The sequence below is a fragment of the Cheilinus undulatus genome, linkage group 14, assembly GCF_018320785.1.
Source record: "Cheilinus undulatus linkage group 14, ASM1832078v1, whole genome shotgun sequence".
Taxonomy (NCBI): domain Eukaryota; kingdom Metazoa; phylum Chordata; class Actinopteri; order Labriformes; family Labridae; genus Cheilinus; species Cheilinus undulatus.
The window spans coordinates 22,600,648-22,622,476 of NC_054878.1; the positions used below are offsets into that span (position 1 = coordinate 22,600,648).

Consider the following 21,829-nt stretch of genomic DNA (forward strand, 5'->3'; position numbering starts at 1 on the left):
CTCAGCCATGACAAATGGAGTGGTTTTTCTCTGTAAACACTCTAATAAGATGGTTGTATATGGATAAAAAATGCAGACATCATAGTCAAAATAAGGCGAGAGGCCCGCCCTGAAATAGTGTCCATCTGAAATATGTCCACAAAGCCGAGAGAAGAGTGTATATCTTCTTTGTCTCAGCTACTAACTTCTCACAACTGCTGCTACCACTCAATAGGTGTGTCGATGGACCATTACACACCTAGCATTTTATATGTAGTAGTTCATAAAACTTAGTGTTATATTGTGCTTTTGTGTTCATACTATTCTTATCATCATAATTATTTTATCAAAACATCTTTTTATAATTTGCCATTTTCAAATTTTTCTTACATTATTTCATAATATCTTCTTAACACTTTAAATAGTTTTTAATTAAATATTTTTTTTCATTTTAATGCTTTGTCTTCAATTTTTTTTTTCCCTCTTATTACAAGAGATGCACAAATTGTAAAAATCAGGGCTGATACCAATACTGTTTTTTTTAAACAGTTCAGCCAACAGCTGATACTGATACCCAATGCCAACATTTTCTCTCACGTGTTACCATGGAAACAGGTCAGAGTTCATCAGATGTGTCATATCTTCTGTCAAATCAAAACATATCTTTGAATCAGCCACTATCTTTGCTAAAAGCACTGATTAAATTGATACAACTAAACGGATACACATCTGATACTCACATTGGTTCATACTCACATTAATTGCCAAAGGCTGATGTCAGTCTAAAGGGTTAAAATTGGCTGATACTGATGTTAAACTGATGCATCTGTGTACTCCTGCTTGTTACTCTTAGCATCCATCTTTAATCTATCATGATTTTACTGAATTCATAAATGTGTGGATGCATCTTAAAATATATCTGACCTTAAAGATGCTGTATGAATATAATGTAACTGATTTTTAAAAATGCATTTAAGCACATGTATATTTTCATATCTTGAAAAAGGTTTGATTCTAGGACACCGGTTTGTCTTGCTTAAAGGTACCTGGCTGCAGACATCCAGGAATAAATGCATAGTTGTAAAAACTGTCCTCCTTTAAGTTTTAAGAGTTAATAGATTTTAAGAGTTTGAAATTATGGACCAAAGCATTTATGATCAATTTGGAAATTTAAAACCAAGTAACAGCGCTAATGATAGATCTTATTAAATGGCAAATTTCAAGTTACTTTTAATTATGTTTTAAGTTTGCAAATTATTTAAATTAGGGATGCAGAATATTGCATTTTTGCTGATATCTGATATGCTGATATTTACAACTTAATTTGAACCAATACCAATAATTACACATAGTTCAGGGCTAAATCTTCAGTCCTTAAAACACACAATCTAGCGTTTGAGGATGAACAAATCAACACATTTCAGTCCTTAAAATGTATTTTAAATTTTTTAGGATTAATGATGAATAAAGAAAAAGACAAAAGACTTCAGTTGAAGTAGGTCTGTTGGTCCAGCCTAAAACTCCCCAAACTTGTTTGCTTGTTTGGCCAATATTTACAGCTGATACAGCCCAATTTTTATAGCCAAAATATATGCTGTAAATATTGACAGAAATGGTCAGATCTGCCGATACCAATGATTCACTTTTTAAGCTGATATCTGATGATATCAGTATCATGCTGATAAAATCATGCATCCCTAATTTAAATGCTTGCATTTTTTTTCCCAGCTTTTGTTTGGATTATTAAACAAGTAATGTTGTCATTGCTGGATAAATCCCAAACTAGGGTAGTAAGGCCTCCTTCTTGCTCTCAGTTTGCATCAGACTCTTTCTTTCTTTTGAAAACCTCTCTATCTCCTGCTAGCAGATGTCAGCCATGCATGCATTTACAGATGTCCAATTTCCTCAGCCAGGTGCCTCTCACATCACTCGGTTTTGTCCTATCAAAAAGGGCACAAACTTGCAAGAAAAAAATATCTAAAAGAGGAAGGAAGTAAATGGTTTGATTCCCAGGGTCTTCATTCTGGAGAAAAATACAATTGTTCTAATAAACCTGTAAAAAATGCTTTTTATCAGTGCATGTGCACGGTGCCCCACCTGTCAGCAACAATGCTAATGTGGACTTGGCTTCAACCCTTGATATTTTCATATCAAATCTCTTAGACATCATGATTTATAGCCTACTGTTACCTTTCCAGCTTTTGTTCTTCTTGTTTCACTCGGCTGTAGTTTGGTACATCCACATAAATATATTTAACTCAGGCTCAGTGCCTACATTACCTGCAAGAACACCTTCCTTGAAGGGGAAGCCTTGTTTAGAACCAGTACAGCTTTTTGTGTGTTTGTGACCAAAATAAAAGCCCTCATATAGCATTTCCTCTGCATACACTCACAAAGGAGCTAATCTGGTGTGCTCTATCAGGGCTGTGCAGGTGTGTTTTTATCCAATTTGTTTAACACTGAACTGGAAACATGAGCAAACAACACAACAACTGCCTTGAGCTTGTGATTTAAATATTTTAAACCCAGGGAAATAAATGATATCACTTTTTCTGATGTAATCCCACACCACAACTACTGAGAAGAAAAACAAACAACCAAATGCCTTTTATGTAAACATAAACACAGAAGATTTGTGTTCATGTAGGATCTCATTGCTCAGTGAGAGGAGCTGATGGAATAATAGGCTTATGTTCTGTAAAGTAAGATGACCTCTAAGGAGCTTTACATGCAAAAATATACTGTCAAACATCTGAGTATTATACTCATAATAGTCTTATGGAGGAACCTTTGGGCTTATGGTCAAAGGTCACAGAAATCCATCTTATGTGTGGTCCATTTTCTCCTGTCTCTGCTCATTCTACAGTAAATAACAGAAGACAATATTACTAAGACTTTTTAAAAAAAATAACACAAAAAGCTTTTAAAATGCCACAAATAAAAGCTGTTTTTGTTATAAACGTATCTAACACAACACAGTTTAATATCTGATAAAGTTACATGATGTTATTCAATGTGCTGGTTGTTCATGTATTGTCTCTATAAATATCTGCATAAGTAAGAATAAATACAGGAGACAGTGGGCTCCAAGGGACGGAGTATCACACTGAGGTGTCAAGTGGGCAAATAATACTCTCTGAGAGTCTCTTTCAGCCCAGAGTGCTGTTATAGATTCAGGGCCACTATGGTCATTTACACCGTGCTGGTCAGGAAACCCAACACCACTACTAAAGACATCCTGAGTCACGTTCATGCTCACTGGACTCACATTTTTTTTACACATGCACCTGGTGACTGTTCTGACTGTTCTGATTCTGACTTCTTATCTGACGACCCCCTATACACGCTCCTTGCATGGCGACAAGGTTACCACAATGCTCGTTAAGATGAGCAGTTGTCATCGGCAGCTCTAAAGTTGCTGTGGGGTGTCGTGTTACAGGAAGCGTGCTGCTGTGTCCCATTCAGTGTCCTGGGGATTGTTAAGTCTTGTGACAGATGATTGAGGAACATCCTGAGTCTCTGATTGAAGTCTCTTGAAGAAAACTGATCCCATGATGTGTCCAATACAGTCTGAAGTCATCTATTCACAAAAGTGTCCACACACACCCTCCATAGGTGACCATAGGTGAGGGTTTGATGGAAGATCAACCAGTAAATTAAGAGCTCTGCCTTCAAGTTCAGCTCCCTTTTCACTACAATGGTTCTGTATGTCTGCAGTTCTGCCATCGCTGGCCTGTCAATCTCTACCCTCACTTTTGAACAAGAACCCGAGATACTTGAACTCCTCCACTTGAGGCAAAGACTTACTCCCCAACAAGGAGGAAGCAATCCAGTGTTTTCCGCCAGAGAACCATGGCATCGGACTTGGAGGTGCTGACCCTCATCCAGTCTGGTTCGCACTCATTTACAAACTGCTCCAGCTGAAGAAGCCAACATAACTACATAATCTGCAAAAAAGCTTAGATGAAATTCTAAGGTCCCCATACCAGAAATCCTCCTTCCCCTGACCGAACCTTTACATCCTGTCCATGAAAATATCAAACAGAATCAGAGATAAGGGGCATGTAGCATGTCCAACTTTGTGCCGAGGATGCAAACACTACTCTCACTTTGGTTAGACAGGGACCTTGATTGTTCCTTCTGTATCCAGATGGAGTAGACTTGCCAGCTTTACACTGATGAAAAAAACTTCTGTGAATATGTGTATCCAGTGCCTATAAAGAACATGTTTAATACTACATTTGTCATGAATGACCTGTGCTTTTGTGTTGCAGGTGTGCGTCTTGACCGGGTTCGGGGTGGCAGACAGAAGTACAAGAGGAGAATAGATGCTGAGAACAGCACTTACCTGCACCCACAGAATGCCTTGCCTCAGAAAAAAACCTGTAAGTGCCATAAAACAAAAGCTTACATTAACGATGGTGGTTTATGAACCAACTGCAACTGATAAATTTTCCTTTAATGTTAACAGATTCCTTAGCTTTATGTATAAGAGTCTCTGATTATGTCCGTGGTCTGTGAGTTCAAAACAATCACAGTGTGCTCTCTGTGATGACTGTCTGCTGCATCACTTCATCATCTTTATAGCTCTGATTTGTTAATGACTTAGAATTAATCAACACTGATTGTAGTTCTTGAAGGGTGAAGATTGAAATAGCTGTAATGGACTTTATTGTCGTCCTGTGAAAACAAAAACTTTCTTTTAAATACAGAAATGGCCAAATGTATGACTTGTTACTTAATACCATTTATGTTTTGGACAGTCCTTTGGAGTCACATGACGGTTTGTTTAGCCTGAAGTCAAAAGTCTTCACTCAATAAGTACATCAATAAAGATCTATTTGTACCCCCCTGTCCCTCTCAGTCACAGTTGGCAGTGTGGTAGAGAACAAGGTGGTGTCTCTGCTGCTGGTGGCTGAGCCAGAGGGAATCTTTGCCATGCCAGACCCCACTGTGCCCGAGAGCGACATAAAGGCTCTGACCACACTGTGCGACCTCGCCGACAGAGAGCTGGTGGTCAACATCGGCTGGGCGAAACACATCCCAGGTACGACTCTGACTACAAAAACACACAGTCACTGTAAGTCTGTCAGTCAGTCAGCTGTCTGCTAACACACATTAGCTCACATTAAGTCTCTAATCTGATCACAGGAGGAGATTGTTGTGACTCGTGGGTGCCAAGACACTTGCTACATGGCCTGAAGAGAGAGGGCATGTTGGCACAGCAGAGTGTGTTATCTGTCAGTCATCCTCCCTGTCTTTGTGTGTGTGTTGGCGTTTGGTGTGTGCACTAACACTGTCTTACCCTCGCTGATCAATGTCTGTTCCGGATGTAAAACAGCTGACCGTTGTTCTCCTAGAACTTTTAATTCATTTCCTGAGCGCCGGCTGTCTCTGAATTACCAAAATCCTCTCATACGTGGAACGCTTAGCATCTCCTGTGACAGCAGAAGGGATGTCTACAGTTTTTTTTCCCCCTTTGGACGAGAGGGTGGAAACGAAGGGGAGAGGGGACGAGAGTGTTCTGACAGATTAGTGGGATTAAAATACTGGTATGCAGCTATGTTGATGGTTGTAATCGTATGCGGTGGCAACAGAGGTTTGCAGGTTTGACTTTGACTTTGGAGAATTTTATGGCGCTCTTAAATTGAAAACAACTCTTGCATTTATCCACAAGTACTTTCACACTTTAGACTGTGTGCTTGGTGTTACCCCCTTAGATGCAAGTTAATACATAAACCACCTTTTCTTTAATCCACAGTTTTTATAAACATGAGAAAAAGTCAAATATATGCTGAATTGGTCATGGCTGCAACCTACATTTCCTTTCATCACAATTATTTGTTTCTATTGGTCAATTATTAATACTTCACCACTGAAATGTCATAACCTAGTGCTGAAATGATATTGCTATCTAAAGTTGACCAGATTGATCACCTGAAATGGGATGCTTTTATTCAAGAAATACCCAAAGGTTTTCAGGTGCAGTTTGTAAAAAAAAAGAAATGAAAAATTCTAAATGTACATCACTGCAAACTTTGTCTTTTTGTTTTGATTTCAAACCATTTAGAGGCTTGGACTTGGCCTTGACCTTGTATAACACTTTTCAGGTCATCTAGCCACACATTAACACTCATTCACTCCGTCTTCACCACTGAAGTAGAAGGCTATGATGAGTGTCTTTCAGTAATAACTACTCCTATTCAGACACGCTAACATGCAGCAGTTTAGAGTTAGACTGGGCACCTCAACACCTTGAGCACCCCAGAGGAGCACTTTTTAGAGACTCATTCTGAGACAGATATGTCAAAATCTTTATCATTTATAAGAAATAGGTCAGTATTTTGACTATAAAATATTTGAAGTTGACATTTGATGACATTGACATGAATGAATGAATGAATGAATGAATGAATGAATAAATGAATGAATTCTTTTATTTTGGTTAAAAAACAAACAAAAATAGAATCAATTTTTATATAACAATTTATCAGACCGCAACCGAAAAAGGAATAGGCTGAAGCCCAGTGGCTTATTTCTGCCTATCCTGTACCATCATAGGATTAATCGAGTAAATCAGCATACAACATCAGTACTAGTACATCAGTACTAAACAGATCACAATTATCAAATACAATTACCATATTTACTCTTATAAGGACTGGGAGTCAAGCTGCAGGTGGGTCCCGTATTATGGCCAGGGTTGTGTTTCATACAAACAAATAAGGGCCAACCCCCTTATTTGGCCAGGGTATGATAAAAGATTTACAGTTAATTTACTGTGCATTTTTATTTTAAACAGCACAGCTTTTAATGCTTTTAAACTGGAGTCTATTTGAAACAGTGCAGCTTTTCTTGACTTCACAGTCGAGATCGCCACACGTGATGCTACTCTGCCAATTAAATAATTTGCTCAGACTGAAGCCAGATTTACACAGAGGCACACAGAAAAGCTGTGAAGGTAGGAGATTTTACTGAAGGATGAACGGAGCAAGTCAGTGACAGCATGAACAGTTTGTTCTTGAAAAGAAGACTTAGACAAGCTACATAATTAAGAAGAAAACAAATATTACTATAAAAAGGATTATCATGAATAAACAGAATAATTTCCCATGTTTTTAAGTATCAGTGTAGTACCATCTTTGCAAAAATGCAAAAACATATTTAACAATGAAACACGATAATGTGCTTTTAATGATACAATAGTGAAGTGAATCATTCTGTAGTGTCCTGTCCTGTTTCCTTATCATGTTTAATGTTGCCTAAAGCCCTGTCTGCTTTATCAACTGTGATCCACACCCAAAACACTGTACGGGAAACACCTGGGCTTTTTGTTTATGTCTTGTCTCTTGAAATGCTTACAAAGCAAACAAAGCAGGTGTTTATGTGTTTGTGAGTGTGTATTTATACCTCGATTTGTCTATGTTTCTTCCTACACAGCTGATAAGAAGCAACCATTCCTCATTTCCATAGTTGTGTCAGAAAAAGCTGAAGAACCTCACCACTACTTACCCCCCGGGCTGTTGCTGTCTGCCTGTTCTCTCCTGTCGTCTTTACTGTCAGTGTGTGAGACAGACACTATACGACTGATGTGTGTATTTGTAGCCCTTTGCCAGTGGAGGGTTAAACTGGGAGAGGGGAGCAGCAGAGAGCAGAGGTCTTGCACACAGCAGATCCCCTCCTGAGGGTGTAAAGACGGGGGGGGGGTATTCATCTAACTGTCAAACTAATTTCACTTAAACATAACATCATAAAAAAATGTAACTGAAAATGTGTTTTCACACGATACAATTTTCACTCATTTTAAAAAGAGATGAATTTTAGACACATAACAAGCAGCAGGTTGGTTGGTTAGGTGTAAAGTTTTTTTTTTTGTTTGTTTGTTTTTTAAGAAATGCATGATTGAGTTATACTTCAGGTGATTAATAGGCAAAGAAAAAATTCCTTCAAGAGGAGTATTTTGAGGACTTCAGGCTGAATTTTGGTCTGACAGATATCTCTCACGTCTTTCACCAAAATACTGACTGTTAGGCTAGTAGGCTAGTTAACACCTTCAATTTAACTGCTCAGTTTGTTTAATTGATTTAATTGATGCCAAATATTGGGCTCAATAATCTGTTGACCTCTCGTCTTGACATTGGTATCCTGTTACATTATGTCTCCGTGAAAGTAATAAGGAATCTTGATCATTTTTTCTGTTTGCCAGGATGCTCTAGCCAGCCATTCTGTTGCCATTGTGAATGGGTTGGACAAGAGGAAAAATCAACATTAGAGCGTAATAGTGGACTCTGTTGCTTCATTTTGTAATACATATACTGTCAACATGACCAATAGTACAAAAAAGATCAAGAATAATATACTAGGTATGGCTATGAAAAATGAGACAAATGCTGTAAGACAGGAACATATATATTTTTCAGTGTCTTTCTCCTTCTACATCAACACTATGCTGCATTGATCAAAGCAGTGCAGTATATCTTGGGACACTTGTCTCAGAAACTCTGTCATACATTTCTTAACCTCACACAGACTCATAATGTGTTCCTTTGAGCACAAATTTGATCTTAAGAAAAAAGGAAAAGTCACATGGTGCTAGATCAGGTGAATAGGAACGGTGATCAAGCACTGTGATTTGTTTTTGGGCCAGAAACTGCTCTACCCAGAGCGAAGTGTGACATTGAAACCATTTTCCACAATTGTGGTCTTTTTCTTCTGACTTTTTCTCACAGCTTTTCTAGAACCTGTTTGTAATAGTGTTGATTCACCGTTGACCCCTCTGGAACCGACTCCTCCAAAACTATACCCTTAATGACAAAGAAAACAATCAACATTGCCTTGAATTTGGACTTGCTTTTTCATGTTTTCTTCATCTTTGGAGAGGATGGAGTTAACCAATGCATTGACTGTTTTGTCTCAGGATTATAATAGAAGACCCAAGTTTCATTGCTTGTTGTCACTCCTTCTAAAAATGTGTGTTTTTTTTTTTATTTTGTTCCAAAATGTCTCCACAAATTTGCTGGTGTGTTTCTTTTTCACCAGGAGTCAGAAGATTTGGGACAACTTTGGCGCACACTTTTGTCATGCAGAATTTGCTGAACTTTTGTTCGATTTGTTGAATGTTTTCAGGAGTTTTTGAAGTGCATGGGGGCCAAGAATGTTCATCGTCTTGGACATCCTCTCTGCCTTCAGAATCTTTTGTGCCATTCAAACACATGGACAAGTGACATGCAGTGTTCCCTTACACCTCAGTAAACGTATGAAGAGATCTGGCTGCTGTTTTGTTCAATTTCACCAAAATTTCAAGTTAATCCGTCTCTCAAATTTTAAACTAATCATTTTCTGACACTGTAGCATAAACATGTGCACTTCAATCAGTAACAAGCAGTGAAGTAAAGACGTCACTTATTGGAAACGTACAGCAGTTGTGCATGAATGCCCAATCTGAGTGTTTCCTAATGTAACACTTACTGTGAATGTGAACCACGTGGTTTCGTCCTCATAAAAGCAGTCTCATTATTTAATAGTCATAACTTGCACTAACTCTGTGGCTTTATCCACTGCTGCTGCATCATTCTTTATACGTCATGTATAATATATATATATTGCCTCCTGCCTCCGTTCTGAAAACAGATCATGATAGATGTACAACAGCCGTGGCTGGCCAAAACTGTAGTATCAGATAGACGTTTTTTTTTTTTTTTAAAGATTTATTTTTGGCCTTTATTTGATAGGACAGTGGATAGAGTCGGAAACAGGGGAGAGAGCGGGGAGAGACATGCAGGAAATAGTGCCACGGGCCGGATTTGAACCCGGGTCGCCTGCGTATATGGCATGCGCCTTAACCACTCGACTACCGGCGCGCCAGATAGATGTTTTTTTGAATGGAAGGGGGATCTGATGCAAAAGTCAAACAAATAAAATAAGAACGCACCAGTTTTTCTTTTTCAGACTTAAGTTTCTCGATAACATAGATAAATAAACTAAACTTGCATTTAGAATAAATAACCGTTAGCTTGCATGTTTACCTGCCTGAGCAAATTCACTCATTTAAGTTAATTAATTCCTAGACCAGTTGTTTCAAGAAACAGTCTCAATCAAACATTTTTGTTTTTACATTATAAGTGTTTTAAAAATATTTGCTTACAGGCATGTTTTATTTGAATAACTTATGAATGGAAGAATTTTTTTTTTATTTTTGGAGAGAAAAGCATAGCGAAATGCCAAAAGGCAGAAAAAATGTCAAAGTGATAAGGAGAAAGGAAAGATTAGAATGATTTGAGAAGAAATGACAAAGATTTTAAAGGCAGAAGAAAAAGGGAGAATAGCAGTGTTGGAAGAGAAGGTTGAGGAGGTAAAAGGGACCAGACGGCTCAACCAACTGAAACAAAGACAAAAAGATGAATTAAAAAAAGGAAAACACAGAAAGAACGGATGTTTAAAAAAAAAAAAGACTGCTCCCTCCCCAGCAGCGTAATAGCCTTGTCACATCAGCTCTAGGTGAGTGGCAGTCCACACGGCCTTGAATGCTGCAAGGGCCGGGGTCTTGGGCAAAGTGGTCTGGGCCATCTGAGTTCTTTAGCCCAGGGGGAGGTGAGTGTAAGGGGGCTACTGTCCTGGCTACCCCCCTCCTCTATGTCTGCTCTTATCAGGCACAATGACAGTGATGTGGGCTGAAGTCTGAAGGCCAGACTGGCAGATGAGCTGGCTAAAGACCAACTGCCCTCTTTGCTTTTGGCCTTTTTTAAGTCCACGCTGCAAGTTGGCTGTCAAATCTGTGAGTGTGTGTTCAAGAGTCATTGTGTAGTGTGACCGGCTGTGTGTTGTTGTGGATATGATACAGCTAACTCTGGCACGACCATTTTTCTGTTCCTTAGAGCCCTCACTGCCCTTTGATTTAGAAAAAATATAATTCATCCCTTTGTGATGAGGTCTTTTCTCTTTACTGAGGCTTGTATTTGTTCTTAAAATCTATCAATATAAGGTCTGATATTTCATCTGGTACACTCACACAGGTCCCTCTCCCTGATCGATGATCCAGAGCCAGAATAGTGATCCCCATCGACCAATGAAACTGTGCACAGACAGCCTTTTCCAATCAGGCAGGGAGTGATAGTGGGAAAAAGGGGCGCCACTGATGTTCCTGGGGTGATTGTAAAGAGCAGTGGATCCTGATAACAATCACTGATGGTGTTGAAAATACAACCCCCCCTCCTGCTCCATAAAATCATCTGTTTAATTACTGCAAACGTGTGTGTGAGTGTGTGTATGCGGGTTTATGTGGGGGTCGTGAGCTGATTTAATCATGCTCCTGTGGGGTGTAATTGTCAATCAAAGTGGGCGTGTCAAACAGACTGTAATTAAACTCACCACCTTGTCACTCCCTCTGTCCTCTGCTATGTCCTTTGCAGGGTGAGAAAGTCACTCTTCTGAAGGCAGTATTATTACACTACATACAAATCATTGTCAACATGTAGACTTTCTACCATTGATTAATCTTTTTTTAGTTTAATCAAGTGAAAATTCTGGTGATTCAGGTATGAGAGATAAAATAGTCTTCTTGTTCATCATATTGTACTAAATATAGTAAGTGAATGGATACCCTCCTCTTTCCACTATTATTAATGAATTAAAAGATAAAAAGCCCCGTAGATGGCAGCCATGATGGGCTAATTTCTGACAAAATAACAATATTTAATAGTCTGTTTGCCTTATTTAATGAAACGTTATGTTAACAATAAGCAAACAAATCGCATTGTATAAAATGACAGGATAGATATAAATTCCTAGCTGATGGTAATGTTAGCTAACCCAAATTACAGATGAAATGGTTACTGATATTAATGATAACTGTGATAAAATTCCACCATGGTTATCATACTGTTAATATGGTAAATAATGTCCACACATCACAGCATATGTAGCATAAAAGAGGCGCTGGGGTGGAGGAGGGCTGCAAAAGCAGCTTGCAGAGGAATCAGCAAAGAGTGGCCAGACTAGAGCAGTTTAAATATGGCAGCATGAGTGCAATTAGCCAATAGCGGGCTTAGATTGAACCAGCTGGTCGTCAGCTGATGCGAGCTCCCTTAAGACCAGCTAATATCAATTATATGGCAGTGCTTGACTCCGTGGCTTGAACTGTGTTGAAAATGTGATAATAGAAGTAATTGGCTCACTTGACCAGCTGATAGACAACTATATTTATGATGCATTCAAGGACACTAAGAAGAAAAATAAATACATGAATGTTTCCTATGGCATGATGTGTTCATGTGTTGCATTAAGAAAAATGAAGATCCAGTTTTTGATCAAAAAGTTGAAAAAATCCAGGCATGAGAATGGGAAATGTGCCTGCTTTTTCCAGCCATAAAATGGATCTAACAGAGGTAATAATGACTTTTGATCTTTATAACTCATAATCTACTCAGTTTAGACCACTTCTGGAATAATTAGATAAATAAATAAATAAATAATAAGATAAATAAATAATTAGAAACAGAAAAGGTATTTTGTTGCTTATCTTTCTGCCAAACAACAGAAAAAGTATGTTGGTATTGATAAGGACTTAGGTTGAAAATATGACTTGTTTATCTGTTTTTCTTTGATAATGCTAGTACTTTTCAGTCCTAAAAAGTGTAAAAATAATGTAAATATGTTGGTTAAAGTATGTGGCAACAAAAAAATATCTAAGTATCAAAAATGGTGACCACGTCATTAACAAAGTACCTTGTGCACATTTGATAAGGTTTTCGTGTTTACTTTTAGTTTGTACAAACCGTGTAGTCCCTAAAGCGGTCCTTCATATTCATCTGGATAAAATAATTTGAAATGATGAGTCTGTACTTCTTTGAGATTTTCAGCACACCAATGAAAAGGCCAAGGGGATCAGTGGAAGATTTAGGATGTTTGAGGGGAAAATAAAGGGGGGGGGGGGGGTATTGCGATGCATCGATTAATCGATATTTTTACCCACCCCTAGTTTTTACTGGGGAGCTCAGTCAGGGATAAAACTAGTCGAGATGCTTGAATTAGAGTAGAGGTCTTATTTTGCCCATGTTTAAAGATATCAGTGACCTTTTTTTGAGTCAACTGGGATGTCCCTCCCAGTGGATGGCAGCACAAGTTCAGAGGCCCTGTCTTCCCCACATCTGTTCCTGAACTAGGTTTTGATCAGCTTCAGTCTAGAGAGTTAATGCTCTACTAAAGCAGTTGTCACTGGAGGATGAGGCATACAGAGTATTTTGAGGAGATTTGTGAGGGTAGGGAAGGGCGCGTTATCGCGTATTGGCAAATGAGAGAGCATCCTGAAGGGTACTTGATAAATTGCCTACTGGAAGGACACACGTAAGGGGACTTCATTGTGTTTTGCCCATTGAGGTGGGACACCCTGGGGGCAGATTATCACATATTGTCCACTGGAAGGGGGTACTAGGGGGGACGTTATCACGTTTAGTCTACTACATTGACACCCTGGACCGCACTTCATCATGTTTTATGTATCAAAGGGGCATCCAAGACGGTATTTTGCAACATTTTTTCAAACATTTTGGCACTGGGGGGCAAATATTTCTATCAAATATTTGTCGCTGTCCAATTCATAATAATCCTAATCACATTGGTGGGGTTGTTTTCTCTGATTTTACAAAGCTCACTTCAGATTAGAGCAACAGAGAGCATTGTGCAGCTGTTTACACAAGCAAACTTGGAGTAACAATGACAAGATAATTATTAACCTTGGTAGTGTCTGCGTTCCATCTAACGTTTACATTTTATGTCCTTATTTTCTAGGCTTCCCCTCTCTCTCCCTGGCTGACCAGATGAGCTTGCTACAGAGCGGTTGGATGGAGATTTTGATTCTTCGGGTTGTGTTTCGATCTCTGGCCTTGGAGGAAAAGCTGGTGTATGCTGAGGACTACATCATGGATGAGGAGCAGTCAAAGTTGGCCGGGCTGCTGGACCTCAACAACGCCATCCTTCAGCTGGTGAAGAAGTTCAAAACCATGGGGCTAGAGAAGGAGGAGTTTGTGGTCCTCAAGGCTATTGCACTGGCTAACTCAGGTATTATAGAAGTTTTTGTTGAGATCCTGCTTTTCTTTATCTTCACATTTTTTTGTAATGCAATTTAAATGTATAGAAATTGAAAACAAAATGTATCTCAAAAATATATCAGGAAGAGTGTTGCCATCTCATAGACTGGATTAAAGAAGATTCTGTTTCACAGAATGAGTTTTCAGTCTTTCGTACCATAGAAAACTACATGCTGTGTACAATTTGTCCCTATTTGGAATAAAATTAAACAGTGAACACCTTTTGAGGTGGCTATGAGTGATTGGCATGTGACTTCGCGGTGACCTCTCAAGCAGGGATTTTGTAATGAAACATGGACATCTTTGGCTCCTAAACAACTACATGATGGATGACAAATTAGCAACTTAAGCCCTGAAAGCATTAGCCAACAAACTATTGAATGGTGCCACTGCGGCCCTTTCTTTTATACAGTCTATTATTGCCAAACTCGTTTTAGATTTTACCTCAAGGCAACTTTTCTATCCTTAGTCTCACATTATCTCTGTCTTAAGTTTAGGGGGGCTCTATTTTGGTGGTTCATTGTCCAAATAAGGTGGTGCAAAGAGATTTGTGACATGTCCCACAACGTTTTGCTTAAAATGTGGTGCACAGTTTGGATATTAAAGGAGGTGCAGGTGGTTACATTTGTTAGGTTTAGAAAGTTAACTTCAGCTTCTCTCATAGTGACCGTTTATTAAATCTGTGCTTTATATTTATTCAAGAGAATATCATTGAGAACATATGATAATAATGTAAAGGAATCTTCTCCTGGCATTTTCATCTGTGGGAGGTGGAAATCAGAAGTCCCACCCTTATTGATTTTGATTGGCTGATGAGGGAGAAGTTAACAAATGCATCTGCGTTCCAAAAGTTGCAGCTTTTTTTACTCAAACACTGTGATCACAGCAACAAAAACAGCTGACACTGAGGGTGCTTTTGAGTTCAGACACTGAGTGCTAAACATCAATAATCTGAGGATCGATGTTACAAATATTTTGTGTGCTCAACATCAAATAAAGGCAGGCTGTAATCTTTTATTTAGTTATTTTCTCTGCTGGGATCCTTGGCTGTATTAGACACTGAACAGTCTGTATTGACATCTGTGGGCTCAACAGTCAGCAGCACTCATGGTTGGGTGCAAAATGTATTCTAAATCCAACTCTCTGTTCAATGAGAACATTTGTGTGACTGTGTGTGTGTGTGTGTTCCTGCATGCACAAGACAGCACACACACAGTTTGCTCAGTGTCGGGCTCAGCTGGAGATTTTGGCCAGGCGTAGCTCAGGTGAGATTGTTCCTAAGGTGTGGTAGGTATCTGATTGAAGAGGTAGCAGTGAGCATTTCCTCATCTCCTAAAAGCACCAGATCAGCCTCAATGCCAAAAGGAATGTAAAGACAACAGGGGACAGGAAAAAAAAGTGTATCGTATCTCAGCCTACTTTGCTAGTAAAACTCAGTTTGCATGTATCAGAAAATTCAAAATTATTTCACTGAGCAATGGGAGAGGTTTAGTGATTAAAAAGATTAATAGGCAGAGTGGAAGTGTGTTGTGGACTCATTTATATACTCTACCATAGACGTTAAACCAAGGGCTAGGTTTTAGTCCCTGCTCTGAGGGACACCAGACGTGACACTTGATCACTGCTTCAGGTGTAGAATAGTAAAGACACCTGTACTCCAGGATGCTTTGCACCAGGCATAGATAGAGCCCAAAGTTTTATGTCTTATACCTTATCTATGTCAGTATTTTGAATTGAAGTAACATTTTATTACATCTGTCCTCACAGACTCCATGCAAATTGAAGACTCTGAGGCAGTTCAGAGACTCCAGGATGTTCTTCATGGCGCCCTGCAGGATTACGAAGCCACCCACCACCCGGAGGATCCTCGGAGGGCCGGCAAACTGATCATGACCCTCCCCCTCCTCCGTCAGACAGCTGCTCGAGCCGTGCAGCACTTCTGCAGCATCAAACAGGACGGCCGGGTGCCGATGCACAAACTGTTCCTCGAACTGCTGGAGGCCAAAGCCTGACATGAACACAGACAGCCATTATTTTCATCCTGACTCCCTGCGCAGGTGTTGGATGACAAAAAAAGTGAAGGATAACGGGTAATGGTGTGGTTTGACACTCTGTATTTCGCATTCAGCTTGAAGTTTCGACTCTGCAATCCCTGGGATGCAGCGTATGCAAACAGCTGTGAAACTTTAAGAACAACACAGTACTTCTGATAAAACACTCAACTGGAGGTCAATGAAGCTGTAAGGTTTTCCTTCAGTGTCTTGAAACGAGGAGTATGACACTATTTTAAGCCTGTTGACCAGTTTCTGATTTGCTGAAGATGAAGGGACAAACTGCATTAAAGCAGAAGGAATTGCCTTCCAGAGATATTTACAGTTATATGCCAAAAGTAGAGCTTCTTTTGTTGAAAAAACACGATACTTGAAGATCCTCATGGATTATTCCATCCATCTTGAAGCCTGTTAATATGCATTCTAGTGCATTTAGGAAGCCTTTAAATAAATAAATATTGTTTTTCCTTTTTTGTATAAAAAAGGTATCTGAAGAGGTTAGTCTTGCCAAAGAGTGAAGACTTGTAATATTGACTAATACCAGCATACATCCACAATGATATTATGTGGCCTGTAAGACATTCATGTAAACGTACATCCCTGCTGTATCATGTATTGCAAAAGAATCTATCAATCCACAAAATTCATATGTGGGAAATTTAAATAAAGTAAATTAGAAATCAGAATCTCATAGTACAATAGGTGGACTCCTGATTTTAGTAGAAATTTCAGGGAAAGAGTATTTTGTGTTATTATGCAACTGCCCTACAGCAAAGTGATATTTATTAAAAAATGCCTGTTTTTTGCTGTTTTTATTTACTAATTTGGCATTTATGAAAGTATATTAAAGCAATTATAGTAGAAAAATGTTTTTTAAAGATTTTTGAATATCATTGTTAGATATTTTTTCTAGCTTCTCTGCTGCAGCACTGATACATAGATGCATATCATATCAAAATCAAGTCAGCATAATAATAATTGGAGTATGTCCTTGAAGATCATAATGTTGTAGAGTTGTTGTAAGCCCATAGATATAACTTTAACTATGTAAAATGGCTGCCATACTGTATAATCTGGATTAGAGAGGCATTTGATGTCTTCTCTAGGTGGTAGAAGTTTATGTGTAGGATGAAATTTGTGCACTACTTTTCCTTTTAGCCATAAAGTTTGGGGAAACTGGTATCAGCGCTCTGTTTATTTGTTAGTGTGTTTTTGTGTGAAGAGTAGTTCTATCTAAAATGTATCTTTTGTGCGCTCATTAAATGAGGGGTTTAAACTGGGAAGGAATCTTGGTACGATTGATAAATTACCGAAGTCTGGCTCCTTATTCTACTCAAGGTACTGTGACACTATAATGTGCATATTTTTGTGATAAGATGATGGCAGCAATATGCCGGTTTAAATGTATGTACTGTAGGTTTTGCTGTATATACGTCATGTCTTATGCCAACAGAGATGTTTAAAGATGCAAATAAGCTTCGCTTGGATGAGCTGTGCCGTGTTATTTCATTCTCAGGTGGATTCTTGGGCAATAAAGATGATCCCTTAATGCAACGCTCACACAGTCTGAGTGTCTTCTTTCTCAATCAAGACAGTGAAAGGATTTGAGAGCAATTCATTAAGAGTGGGTAAGTGGCTGCAGTCTATTCTGCTCACTCTGACATTGGACTGTCATTTCAAAGTAAAGGCTTGTTATGGCACATTCAGGCCATCAGAGCTCAGTTGGATAGAGATTTATAATTAACAGATACAATGTAATGAGGTCTAACAGTGTCTCGGGGTTGTGCTGGTCATCAGATGCCTGTTGAGGCTGATGACAGCAGTTGACTCATTGTTTCATAATACATCCATCGTGTGAGAAAGAAATTTCCTCTCTTAAATCTCATAAATTCCCTCAATATGCTTTTCTTATCAGATTTCAAACACATCATAAATTATTTAAAACACTATTTGTGTTTGTTAGCATGTGTAACATAAACATTAAACTTGAGGAGATTATACAATTGATAATATTTGGGTATGTTTTCATGAGTTCAGCAGTTCTCATGGCAGCATGGATTTAACCTGACAGTCTGATAGGTTGATAGACCCCCTAAGAAGGGCGCCAGAGATTGTCCTGGGGGTGCGAGGTTCTGTCTGCTCTGAGGCAGTTGAAATAGGATTTGCACATACTAATCAAAAAAATTAGAAAACACTCATAAAAAGTGTCTTTAGTTAAAACAATGGGATGGGAATGAGATTTTCATATATGAGTAAACAATAAAAAGAAAAAAAAAACTAATGTTAGTTTCTGATCACAATTTATTACTTTTTTCACATGCTGGTCTTGGGGGAGCTCATATTTTCTTATAACAGAAATAGGGGGGAGGGGCTCAAAGGAAAAACAGTAGGAACCATTTTGGTAGACTGTTTTAGATACCCAAATATAGGATATATTTCACATCCATCTGGGAAACAGCCCATACATGGTGTTTGTGAAGGGCAGAACATTTGAAAAAAAAACTTGGAGGGTGATTGAAAAAATAAACAAAGCAGTTATGTTTATCTCTAGCAAATCAGAGCAACAAAGCATATGACAGAGTAGATGTGCTCTGGCGCTGTGAAGTAAACTATAACACCAGCTTGACAGGCAGCCATGGACATATCATTACATGACTGTTCACTCTCAGTGGAGCTGGTTGGTGATTAGACTCTTGCACCAAGAAAAGCTTTTATTATAGTTCTTTACTACTTTTGATGAAGCTATAGCTTTTTCTCTTAACTGGCTGCCATATTTACAGGCCTGCAGCCACCTCAGTTAGACCATCCTCATAGCTACTGCCTCATCCTCCTCAAATGGTGCTAATTGGTCCAGTCATTGACTGATTGGAAACAAGTGTATTTACTTGAAGCCTCCAAAGATTTATTTTTTGCCTTCTTTGGCCTATTTAGTAAAGACAATGGACAAGTCGTTGATATTTAAAAATGTAATATCCTTGTTCTAATCTGTAAAAACTTTTGGAGAAAACCTTCAATTCAATCTAAAACTTTAAAGTTAGACCTATTTTTTATACACTAAATATTACTATAATCGTTTTGTCGGTTATTACACATAAAACACATAAGTACATAATTTAACTGTATACTACTTTGGCAATGCTAGCACATGCTTTTCATGCCAATAAAGCCAAATGAATTGAATTGAACTGAAATCAATTTAATGGAATAGTAAGATACCGGAAAGAGAGAGAGTGTGGAGTGACTGCCTGGTTTGGGAACTATACCCTCCAAACATGGGGTACCATGATGGGGTGCTACCAAACCACCACGTCACTAGCACCCCAGACTGCCAACATTTAGGCTTTCATTTACAGATGACCACAAAAGTACAATGCATTCACGTGAGATTGGTGTTTTATTTCTCTTTTTTCAGAATTATTTTTTCTCTCTGTTTTTCTGAATGACTTTTAGGATGTATAGCTTTGATCTTTGATCCTCTTACACAGGTAAAAATGTGGCATAATCTGGCATTGCACTTGTTCTGTTTTTGTGTCTTTGGTTTTGTAATTGTGATGTCTGGTGTAGACTCATTCAGTCCTTTATACGTATACTTTGCAAGACCTCTTAAATTTTTTTCATGCTTGTTGTCACGCCGCGCCTGTCATAACTTCAGGCCCCTCCTAGGGGCTATGGGCCCCACTTTGGGAGCCACTGCATCAATCAAATCAAATAACACAGCAAGAATAGTTGAACACTTTAAAAATCTGATGGGATGCCTTTGACTCATCACTGATTGTGGCCAGGCACAGCTAGGCTAGAATCCAAAGCAAAAAAGTCACCAATTCTTTTTTATTTTTACACTCCAGTTTGCAGGTTTTCTATTAACTTTTTTGCTCACCAGCCACTGGGGGAAGTAGTTTTCTAATGTTAATTGCCACCCTGAATTTTCTCTTGCCACAATTTTCTTATGGAAGTAAGGTTGCGTATGGTAAAGGTTGACTATGAAATTCTAAAATGAACACTGTACATCTAACTTTAAAGTATTTTTCCCTCACCTATCCTGGAGAAAACACAAATTGTCCAACAAAGTTTGTGGTCTAATATAAAGTGAGCACACATCTAGCCTTTTATTTTTATTTTAGGGAGATGATTTGGTTTCTATGAGTTCAAAATGGCCACACTGCAATAAGCATCTATCACTGTAACTGTGTTCACAAACACTGGCACTAAGCGCAAAAAGTGTGACCAGTCATTGGCGTAGCACAGGGGGGGACAAAGGGTACTGATTCTCTGGGCTCACAGTAGGGAGGGGTCCTTGAGATGCCTGTATGGAAGCCCATTTGGGTCAAATAAAAGAGAAAAAAATGTGAAAGTACAGGAAGTCTTGAAAAAAAAAAAGTCTAAGTCATAATTATGAAATAAAAGGTCATAATTATAAGATAAAAAAGTCATGATTATGAGATAAAAAAGTCAGAATAAGAGGAAAAAAATTAATAATGAGATACAAAGTCAACATTATGAATTAAAAAGTCAAAATTATGACATAAGTTAAAATTGACTTAATGACTTCTTATCTCATAATTTTGACTTTGTATCTTTTAATTATGTTTTCAATCTCATAATTTTTAATTTCAATCTCATAATTATGAGTTTGGATTTTATTTTTGTTTGCTTACTTCCACATTTGTCTTTTTTAAGTGGCGGAAATGGGCTTCCATATGCCTACAATTAAAAGTGTGTTTTTATTTAATTTTTCTTAATAATGAGTGTCATTATGGTATCAAAAGTGACTAAATAAATCAGTCAACAGACTGAAATTTATATCAGAAAGAGTAAAATACAATTCTGGGGTCGGGGGGTTCTCGTAAATAGTGTGGTCCAGCACCACAAAATAATGCAAGTAGATTCAATTTAACCATAGTAGAAAACTGCTCATAAATTGGGATATTATGGTTAAAAAATACATCGAAATGCATATGTTTGTAAAAATGATGCAACATTTGTTGCTTCGCTAGCCAGCTAAGGGGAGCCCTGTGTAATATTCTTACTAGGGGCCCTAAAGCCCTAGCTACGCCCCTGTCACCGAAAAATTCAACCCTCCAAAGTGTCTAGTAGGAGTCACTGCTCTACCTGCCACAGCTGAAATCAAATGGCTGACAGGTGTTAATGTCAAGTCCTGCCAGTTTGACTGACCACAGGTAGCTCTCAAAGAGGACAGTCAAATCATTTTCTTTCAGGTTCAAACCTTATGACACCAAACATTTTAGCATTAGCATTCGTTTCATAACGCAAAAAACAATGGCCATGGCCATACGCAATCTACATAGTCTCAGATAAGTAGTTTAGAGCTCATAAAAGTTAAATGTCTCCTGTTACATGTGATCAGACATTATTGCAGTGCTCTCCCTTCATAAGATGTATGATCGGACTGGCACACATGATAGGCGTTCATACTTAAGAATGAGGTTACAGTCAATACAGGAAATATTAACAAGAGTCTTCAGAGCTTCAAGTATGATATATTTGTCACATGATGCATGTGATCTCAGTTTCATTAACAAGAAAAGGGGAGAGCCAGCAGAACCTGAAGAATAAAGATGGATGGATTTATTGAAAGACAAATTAAAATCCAAAGGCACCATTGTCCTTTATGCCCCCTCATCTGTCAGCAGAGGCTAACTAATGTCTTTATTCACCTGTGCTTTAAGCTCAGTGAGGGGCTCAAGCTGGAGAGGT

General features: G+C 38.4%; 1 protein-coding gene across 3 annotated transcripts in view; it reads left to right on the plus strand.

The window, feature by feature from the left end:
- The window catches only part of LOC121520998 (estrogen-related receptor gamma-like), a 51,149-nt gene extending 33,481 nt beyond the window's left edge, over window positions 1–17,668 (plus strand). For all 3 annotated transcript variants that reach the window (XM_041804676.1, XM_041804674.1, XM_041804675.1), the window contains 4 exons: window positions 4,254–4,364; window positions 4,844–5,026; window positions 13,765–14,034; window positions 15,831–17,668. In XM_041804676.1, coding sequence (XP_041660610.1) covers window positions 4,254–4,364; window positions 4,844–5,026; window positions 13,765–14,034; window positions 15,831–16,075 — 809 coding nt within the window. In that variant the 3' untranslated portion in view covers window positions 16,076–17,668. The remainder of the gene's footprint in view (window positions 1–4,253; window positions 4,365–4,843; window positions 5,027–13,764; window positions 14,035–15,830) is intronic.
- Window positions 17,669–21,829: the final 4,161 nt, after the last annotated feature.